Source organism: Sinocyclocheilus anshuiensis, unplaced genomic scaffold (assembly GCF_001515605.1).
Source record: "Sinocyclocheilus anshuiensis isolate Anshui unplaced genomic scaffold, SAMN03320099.WGS_v1.1 scaffold1231, whole genome shotgun sequence".
Classification (NCBI taxonomy): Eukaryota; Metazoa; Chordata; class Actinopteri; order Cypriniformes; family Cyprinidae; genus Sinocyclocheilus; species Sinocyclocheilus anshuiensis.
Genome location: NW_015536698.1, coordinates 1,695,238 through 1,705,011, shown reverse-complemented (window position 1 = coordinate 1,705,011; position 9,774 = coordinate 1,695,238). Strand labels below are relative to the sequence as shown.

General features: G+C 38.4%; 1 protein-coding gene across 5 annotated transcripts in view; it reads left to right on the top strand.

The window, feature by feature from the left end:
• LOC107654937 (zinc finger protein 827) overlaps positions 1–9,774 on the top strand; it is a 95,510-nt gene that overhangs the window by 47,736 nt on the left and 38,000 nt on the right. For all 5 annotated transcript variants that reach the window (XM_016442287.1, XM_016442279.1, XM_016442270.1 and 2 more), the window contains exon 5: positions 8,032–8,259. In XM_016442287.1, coding sequence (XP_016297773.1) covers positions 8,032–8,259 — 228 coding nt within the window. The remainder of the gene's footprint in view (positions 1–8,031; positions 8,260–9,774) is intronic.

Below are 9,774 nucleotides of genomic sequence, written 5' to 3'. Positions count from 1 at the left end.
AGCTGTCCTCAGTAAAATGCGCAGCACACAATAGCAAATTGGGGTTATAATGCTCAGGAACAGAGTTAAAAAATTAATTGCAACCACTGTTTCCTGACATCATCCGCTTTCGGAAGCCCAAACAAAGACGTAGGACACGGAGGTGAAAAAAAACAGCGTTTCAGGCGGTCACACACTGGACGAGAAGCATCGCGTCGCGCCACGTCTTTAAAATTCAAATACATTATTTTCTTAAAAAGTGAAAAAGCATAATAGGACCCCTTTAAATAACGGTTCTTTTGTGTCGCAAGATCAGTGACGCAGGTACCGACGATTCTCTCCGGCCAGTCAGTGATCAGCAGAGTTTACACGTCACGTTTTGGTAACGGTACGGTTCGCTTGGAACCTCAACCGAGGTGGTACTAAAAAAAGTACCAGGTACCAGGTACTGTACCAAGTGGAAAACCCCCCAAAAGTGAACCGTACCGTGCCGTACCATGCAGTGGAAAAGCGCCATTAATTTTGTGATCTGATGTGGCTTCTTATCACAGAATGAGACAGAAAAATTTTCCAGAAACTTTCCACGGGAATTTTGGAAATATTCAGAGTTGGAAACTTAACAGGAATTTATGGGAATTTACTGGAATTTATGGGAATTAATTGGAAATTTGGGGAAATGTATAGAAACTGTATCAAATACAAACATATATATAAACATTTTGTTTGGTCATAGCTGACATGCATGCAAACTAATACAAATATTAAAAATGATTTGTATTTTTGTTTGGGGGGATTTTTTCGGAACCTGTGATACTTCATCAAAGAATCCTGAAAAAAGTACCACAGGCTATGAAAAAAATATTTAGCAGCTCAACTGTTTCCAAAATTGATAATAAATCAGCATATTAGAATGATTTCTGAAGGATCATGCGACACTGAAGACTGGAATAATGGCTGCTGAAAATTCAGCTTTGCATCACAGAAATACATTATATTTTAAAGTATATTAAAACATAAAACCATTATTTTCAATTGTAATAATATTTCACAATATTAATGTTTTCTGTATTTTTGATCAAATAAATGGTGACTTGATGAACAAGGGGGGAATTCCCCCCTTAGGTGACTATATAATTTTGTCGCACAATAGTTTACACACCAATTTATGTAATATTTATATAATTTACGTAAATACTCGCCAAGATGGACATTTTGACATTATTTTGTGTGATTCAAGAAATGATCTGTGCATGTTATAGAGGAATGCACAGTGCATGTAGGGGATGTGTCCTCAATAGCCCTGCAGAAAGTTGTGTGCATGTGATTGAGGAATGTGCAGGGTAGAAATTCAACTGAAATTGCATTAAATCTGGTTGTTTTAACCAAGATTATGCTGCAAGATTTTTTTCTACATTTAAGTTCCCTGTTATAGGCTAACCTACCATTTAGCAAATTCCCAGTTTATTCCCATTAATTCCCATGGAAAGTTTCCAGCCTTGAAATTTCCTGGAATTTCGCAACCCTACACAGCCATAGCTGGATATCTCTGTACATATTAGGGATTTCCTGGAATGTCACGAGTTCTATTACTTCTATGATGCATATGTGAAGTTTCTGCGCGAGGGCGCCCTCTGGCTTCCAGTATGAATTAAACAGACATTACATGTGTTTTTTAGTACTCAGGAATGGCCAATCCATCCAATTTTGGGTAAAAATAGGAAAAATAATACTGCTCATTTGCGATGCAAGGGTAAATAAAGAACTGATGTTTGAATAAGTACAGTGTTTTCTTTACTCAAGAAACACTATATCTATGAAGCGCGGAGAATCTCTCAATTCTGATTGGTTGATTGGAATGATGTTCCAGGATCAACAGGGATGTTGATCCAGGAACATGTTGTACTTGGTGAAATCACGCTCACCGTGTGCAGACGTGTACAGGAGTCTTTGTCTTTAATTTGTTTTAAAAATGTTTGCAAAAAACACTTCACTGTGCCAAGCCATTGGAACCGAACTGAACCGTAAACCGTGGTTAAAAAACCGAGGTATGCATTGAACCGTGGGCTCAGTTGAACTGAATTGTTGCATCACTAAAATATTGATATATTGGTAGATATAAATATGTTTCAATATTCTTACATGAGCTAATTTAGTGAAAAATGTGGAAAACATGCCTTTATTATTTTAGCTAGATTTGTTCTTGTATATTATCCTATGTAATCTTGAATTGGTCAAAATTATGGCTGTTCTGAAAAAAAATACCCTTTTTATACCATTTCAGAGCATTAAATGTAATCTAAAGACTAACATTGCCAGGATTTTATTGTCCAGCCCTAATCGCTCCACAGAACAGTAGAGGAAGTGTGATATGGAGATCAGACATAGCTAGAACAATTTTGACATGAATGAGAATGTGTGTATTATTTACTCATCCTCATGTCGTTCTAAACCTGTATGGCTTAAGGCTGATTTATACTTCTGCGTCGGACCTACGCCGTAGGCTATGCGTCAGTTTTCATTTATACTTCTGCGTCTGTGTCCGCGTCAACGTGCAGTACACATGCAAACCGCTAGTCTGCAGTGTCCACGGGCATGTTGCTGGTGTAACCCGCAGTACCACGGCAAAAGCCGAAGAAGAAGCGGCTCGCCGGAGAAGCATTATAGCCGTGACGGCGGCATATAAATATCAAATAATTAAATCATTATTTAAAACTACAAAAAGGAGACAACAACGGAACAGGAGATGATGGCATTCTTTCAATCTGCACAAGGACTTGTACCATGGCAGATCAACATTGTTTGTTGCGGACAACTACTGATGTATAATGCTATGTAGTATAATAAATAAGACACTTGCTCTTTGCTTTGTTTTATTTAATATAAGAAGGTGTAACATTAAAATATATTAAAGTGCACATAAACACACACAAAACTCAAGTACATATGGAGGGAGGGGTTCTTGCAGACCAATCACAGCGCTTGCGGTCTGCGTAGAATTGACGCGCTGTTAGATTTTTGGAGAGGTGCACGTCAGGCTACGGCGTATGGGTGTGCGTCTATGCGTAAGCTACGGCGTAGGTCCGACGCAGAAGTATAAATCAGCCTTTACTTTCTTCTGCGGAACATAAAAGAAGATATTATGAGAAATGTCTCAGTGTTTCTTTTTTTTTCTTTTTTTTTTAATGGTTACCAAAACCTTTTCGTTACTGACATTCTTGTTTTTTGTTCCGCGGAAGAAATTAAGTCATACATGTTTGGAACAACATGTCTGATGAACTTACTCCTTGATTGGATGCAGTTGTAAGACTTTCTGGTTTATGGAAGTTGTCATCTTTGATACCAGAGTATGTGAGCGGAGCGTGGAGTGGAGCGGTGTAATTTTGAATGGAGGGAGGATTGAACGTCGTGGTTTTCACTTGCTCCAAGAGTGCTCCACCACCACTCCATCACAAGTACAATTCATGCCAACGGCCCATAAAATAACTGCATATTTAGCAAGAATTCACATATTAAACATAGCCTATTTAGCTAGCTTGATAGAGATCACTTAAATCAGAAAGCATGTGAAGACTAGGATGACGGCAATGGACATGAGCGGGAAGTTCTCAAGGAATTTTTTTGTTCCTTCTAGATATTGAATATTTTCAGGTGAAAGCATGATTTAAACAGGTGCTACTCTTATTCACACGCAATTGCTCTCTCAATAATGCATTCAAACAAATGTAATCTTACAGTGGTACTTCATCTGTATGTAGGCCTATCTGATTTCGAATGAACAGAAATCTGTAAGAAATGCAGCAATCCGTAGGTAAAATAACTGACAAAAACATACTGTTATTTTCATCACAAATATTTGCACTGCAAAAAGCAGCAATTATACCTTTTAATGCTGACAACCATATTATTAGCTTGTCATGTGGTAGGAAAAAAGTTTGCACACTGGTGTTCCAATAAGCCTCTTTGAAACTCTCCTGTTATTTTATTTTTTTCTTTTAATATACTTTATGAACAGAAGAACTGTGATATTTCAAACATACTGAAATACTTTAGCCGCGGAGCGGTGTTTCTGATATCAGTGAGCGAGGAGTGGAGCGGGAGCGGGAAATGGTGAACCCGGAGTGGAGTTGGAGCGGAGTGATTATTAAATGCTCGGAGCGCGGAGGGGAAATTGTTGCCGCTCTACTCCGCTCACATACTCTGTATGATACATAATTTATTCACTGTTGCTATGGTTACATGCATATTCACAGGGGCATGACTGCAGTTATTTGTTCATACATGCAGTATTTGAGCACAACTCTTAAATTGTGCTGGTCATATAAAAGCACACATAAGCGGTTCTGTGTGCTTTTATATGACCAGCACAATTTAAGAGTCACACCTGTTTGTTTGAAAATGCTTTTGCCAATCCTGAACACTGACTGTGTAAATGGAGCTAGAAAGATGGCAGCTTCCACATAAGACCTCCACGGTAGAAAAAAATTATGTCAAAGATGATTTGATGACAGGACAGAATTTGAAAGATCAAGATAGGCACTTGGGATTACTCCATTATGAAAGTCTATTAAAACAGTCGGTAAATAGAAGGTGCTAATTTTCATTTAGCTTAATTTTGGTATTTTGGAGACATTCATGCCTTATGAGGGGAAAAAAAACAAACTTGGCTAGCGGATTAAACTGATAAATTATTCAGTGCTCTCTGTAACATGAATTCGAATGGAAATTTTGCTCTATTTTTAACTGCAAACCGAAAGGTCACCAGAGTGGTGTGACTTTGTATCTCCACGCTCACATCTCCGGCTTGTACTTTTCTACATGTCTTCGAAAGAGAGGGCGCTTATGCGCGTGCCGTACACCCTGTCCCTGCCTGATAGGACACGCGACCCGACACGCTCTTAATTAGAGGATGCCCTTCCAGGTGCTGACCGGACCACACTAAGTCCGTCCTCTGACATCTGACTGGTGACATTTCCAGCCGGTGCCACCACATTCACCACCCCCGCCGCCACCTCGTTCACCGCCCTGCACTCTCCACGTGAAGGTCATAAACTCTCCCAATGGCTCTCTACGATCTTTCGCTCGTAGTCGTGTCCTGTCCCCTAACCTGACTGTACCGTCTGTGCTGTCGCGGATGCACGTCACCATTAATCAGAGTCATCGGAGTGAGGCGGTGGTCAGCTCGTGTAGATTGATGAGAAGAGTCAGCGCCGTTGTGGATGGTGCATGTACTCAGATTTGGGGTGGTGAGGAGATCAGATGACTGCTGAGGGGAGTGTGGTAGAGACAGGAGGGGTGAGTGATCACTGATGATCTGTAAGAGAGATGAAAGGAGGAACAGTGAGAGAGGGAGGGAGGGAAAAGGATGGGCAGGCACTTGCGTAGAAAAGACTGACTGAACAGGAGAGGAAGTGTGATATGGAGATCTGAGATAGGTAGAGCAATTTTAACATTGTGAATGTATGTCAAAGCTTGTAGGCCTACAGCAAATGTAGAGTGTGTGTTAATGAAAGATTTTAAAAAATGGAAAAGGTGTGTTTGGAGTGAATGTCCCCACAATGATAGTAAAACCTGAAATCAACTCCACAAGGAGTAGTTTAAAGATGGACCCTTTTCACATTTACGGGGATTTCAAAGGCAGAAGTCACCATAAGTGGGTAAACTTCTATAGTGGTCATTTTTTATAATTTTACTTTACCATTTTCTCCGAGAGCAAAAGAAAAAAAGCCAGCATTTCTATTACTTTAAAAGAAAGAAAAAAAATAGGTAATAAAACACAAAGTGTAGTACTTAAAAATGTACATAAAATGTTTAAAAATGACAATAAAAAAATTTGCTAGATGTACGATGTTAATAACTTGAAAATGCATCATCACGTTTTGTGAATAGGCTCTGTTTCTTAAAATCGCAATGAAACAGAAGTAGCAAGAGATTTTTCTTCCATATTGTGATGTATATTCTAGTGAAATGGATTATCAAAAGAAAAAAAAAATGTATTTGTTGGTTGGTTGGATGGATTTTGAGGTCAGTTGTAAGAAAGTGGCGGTTTTAAGTGGACTTCTTTTAATGATTGGTGAAATCTCACATGTGTCACCAGAGAGAAGTTGTTTCATCGGAAGATTGAGTTATGACATTTTGATTAAAAAAGTTGTCCACTTGAAAATGACCAGAAATCAATTATTGAGCAAGTAAATAAAATGATTTTTTTTTTTTTGTGGCAGTTTCATGTCATTGTGTGGTATGTTGGTAAATAAAGAGGAGAAGTTCCGGCTTTTATAGGGCATGTATGGTGCGAGGTGTGTTTATAGTTCTGGTTCAGGTTTTACCTACATTGTGAGGAATGAATGTTCCTAAAAGGTTATTAAAACCTGAAATCACCTGCATTGTGGGTACCAGCCAGCAATATCCACAAGGAGAACAGTTTAATGAACTTACTAAATCATGTTTTAATTAAGATCTTCTTTATGCACCAAGAGCTTGTAACATTCCAAAGAGAAAGGAAAACTTGAAATCGCATCATATGACCCCTTTAAAATCTAAAACAGAAGCAAAAAGGAAACTGCACACCTAGTTAGATAGCAAATTCAAAAGAACACGAAGCTTCCCGTCTGATCCATTGTGCACTTTCACCTTTTTCAATGCACCATTAACACTTTCTGGATCATCAATATGTACATTTTGTACTGTAACCCTTCACTTAAACTCATTTGATCTGGATCTTTGACTGATTGATTGTACCTTTATTTTGCATAATAGATGTGCTTAATTCATTCAGTTTATCCCCCCAAACCCAACCTTATGTACACTATCGTTCAAACACTTGAAAGAAATGAATACTTACTTCAGCATTTAATTGATAATTACATTTCACAATATTGCTGTCTTTACTGTAAATTTGATTAAATAAATGGTGAGCATAAGAGACTGCTTCAATAACATTTAACAATCTTACTGACCACAATTATTCTAAACGGTGTGTGTGTGTTTTTTTTTTTTTAATCTTAAAATGCAAAAGGGTTAGCAATAATATTAGGGGAAAGAAAATATCATTAGATAAGTATAAAAACAAAGTCATAACCATCACAGAAAACAAACGTGTGTGTGTCAAAAAGAACCAGTGGCCGGTGTTCTGTTCCTGGCATGGATAAGAAGGGGCTCCATGTCTTAATATTAATTATTAATTGAAGCCTGATTAGAAATGGCAAAAATAGCGTATTGAGTGAGAAAAGAAATGTGTCTTACTCTCATCTGAATTCAGCAGAAATATATCATCACCAATGATTTTCTGTGCAATTACAGACAGTCAGCATAAACACACTCAACCCTCTACATTGCGAGTAAATCACTCGCATATCTAAATGCTAAATGCAAAAATTTACTAGCCAATGGCGATTCAATCGCCAAGGTGTCCGTAGAGGGTTGCACTTTTAGATGTTCACACGATTTGATGATTCAGAAACAACATAGTCCATATTTTCCATAAAACTGCTTGTGAAATTGTTTCCACTGGGCTTTCGGTCCAGTACAGAAGGCTCATCATGTCCTCCAAATTTGAAAAGACAATTTAGCCTATTGATTCCTAATCTATTTATCTTGTCTTCTCAAAAGGTTTCCTTTCTTTTAATATGGAGCCAAAGCTAGACTGCTAAACAAATAATTATTAATAGAAGCACAAAAATCCAAAAAATACAAAATCCCCCAAATTATCTTCTGCACTGATGCAGACTTAACTAAACTAACTAACAAACCACAGCTAACTAACTAACTAAGTAACTAACTACCCATAATATTTGGATATCTTATTTTAAAGAGTTAGTTCACCTAAAAGGGACATTTCTGTCATATTCTACTTGCAGTTAAGTCGTTCTAAACCATATGGTTTTATTTTTTCTGCAGAACACAAATTTTTGGTCTATTCCTCGAACAAAACTATCATATGACTTAAGAAGGCATGGAATATAGTCACATCTTCACATTCCATGTTGCTGTCAACAAAAACATGGGCTTCAGGACATAGTTCTCAAAACTTTTGCTTGTCTTTTTCTTGCCCCACAGCAGCGAACCAGAAGGAGGCCCTAAAGGGTCCATTCTGGGTCAAAGAGGAGCCCCAGGCGGAAGAGCCCCTCAGCTCTCAGAGGGGACCAAGCTATAGCTTCTGCCAAGAAGGACCTCCAGGGTCCACCAAGCCACGAGAGGAGGGGAGCCCGATGTTGGGCAAGAGCAGCCTACTTAGCCAGGACATCAACGTCAAAGTGGCCTCTGAACTGCTTATGAAGCTCTCAGGTCAGCAGATGTATTTTGGTGCATGCACTCATATGTGTGTGTGTGTGTGTGTGTGTGTGTGTGTGTGTGTGTATTTTCAGGCTTGAATTCATGAGTGCTGTTGAGGAAACTCAAAGGCCAGAGGATTGAGTGAGTGGGTGTGTGTGAGAGAGATATGTGTGCTTTGCATTCTGTTTCTTTTTTCTCGACACATTGCTAAGGTCATATGTACAGTAGAAGACCCTTAATGCAACGGTACTACTGAGGTTATAGAATAAGCTAAAGTTTGTATATTCACATCAGAAATATGTCTATACATTATGTAAAATGATGTAAAATGCTGTCAGGTCGTCATAAAATCCAGCGGTCGTTTATATTTGCTTGTGTTTGTCTGTGAATTTAGTCTTTCTTTCGTTCTTTCCTTGTTTCTTTCTTTCTTTTGCCATTTAACTCCCTCTTTCTTTTGCACTTTCTCTCTCTCTCTGACCTGCTGCTGTCCATTCCACTCACTCATGTGTTCTGGGCAGAAGGAAAAGGGTCAATTCCTTTTCATGTTGCTCAGTCAATGCGCTTTTTATCCTGAGCAGTCCTCTGCCAAAATAAACCCATTGATTGCCGTTTTGGGCCGCTGGTCCAATCTTTATTTCAACTCTACAATACAAGGGGACTGAAAAAGTTCAGGTCTAAAAAGTATTCTGTCACTTCCACTTCGTGTACACTTTTGTGCTTAAATGCAGTTGAAATGGACTCACCACCACAAAGATGGAAATTTATTTGTGGAAAAAATGCTTTATTGATAAGAATGTAGAGGTAGGGTAGGAACATTTGGGGAGAAGGTGGCTGAACATGGTAGTGTTGCGAGCCAGACATGAACTTGTGTAACTCAGACACGAAACCACAGCACCAAAAAAATAAATGCTTTTTAATTTTCTCATACTAATCAGAGATGGGTTAAAAAAAAAATCAATTAGTCAATGCATACAAATTCTTTCATTAATGATTTTGAACTGAACATAAAACAAATCCGACAAATGAATTGAATTTGACAAAATGTGTAGTGACTGTTTTGTAGAGATTGACCGATATATCGATTTACCGATATTTTTCCCGATATTTAAGCATTTTACAATAATCAGATATCGGTTTTGTAATATCGGATTCACCGATAAACGCCGCCATCTTGTGGCTGTTTTGAGAATTGCGCGCAGGATCGCCATTGCACCTCGGCGTCTGAGGGGAGAGGAGACAACAACAACGGCGTGCACAGGTACTTGATTTACTGTAGTTAGTAAACTTTATTTAACATAACAGCCATTAATGCACAAATTAGATGTATTACATAAATGTCTGATATGCAGTTTATGCAGCTCGAAGAAATAGAGAGGAACTCACGGAGTCACGTAAGATAATCCGTCAAGTCCTGTCCCAATAAAGATGTAACTTTGCATGAATTAAATAATATGCAGCCATGAGTGGGCGCATTTTGGAAATAAAAGTGCTGAATTTAATTCGCTCTCTGTTGTCTATATGCTCATC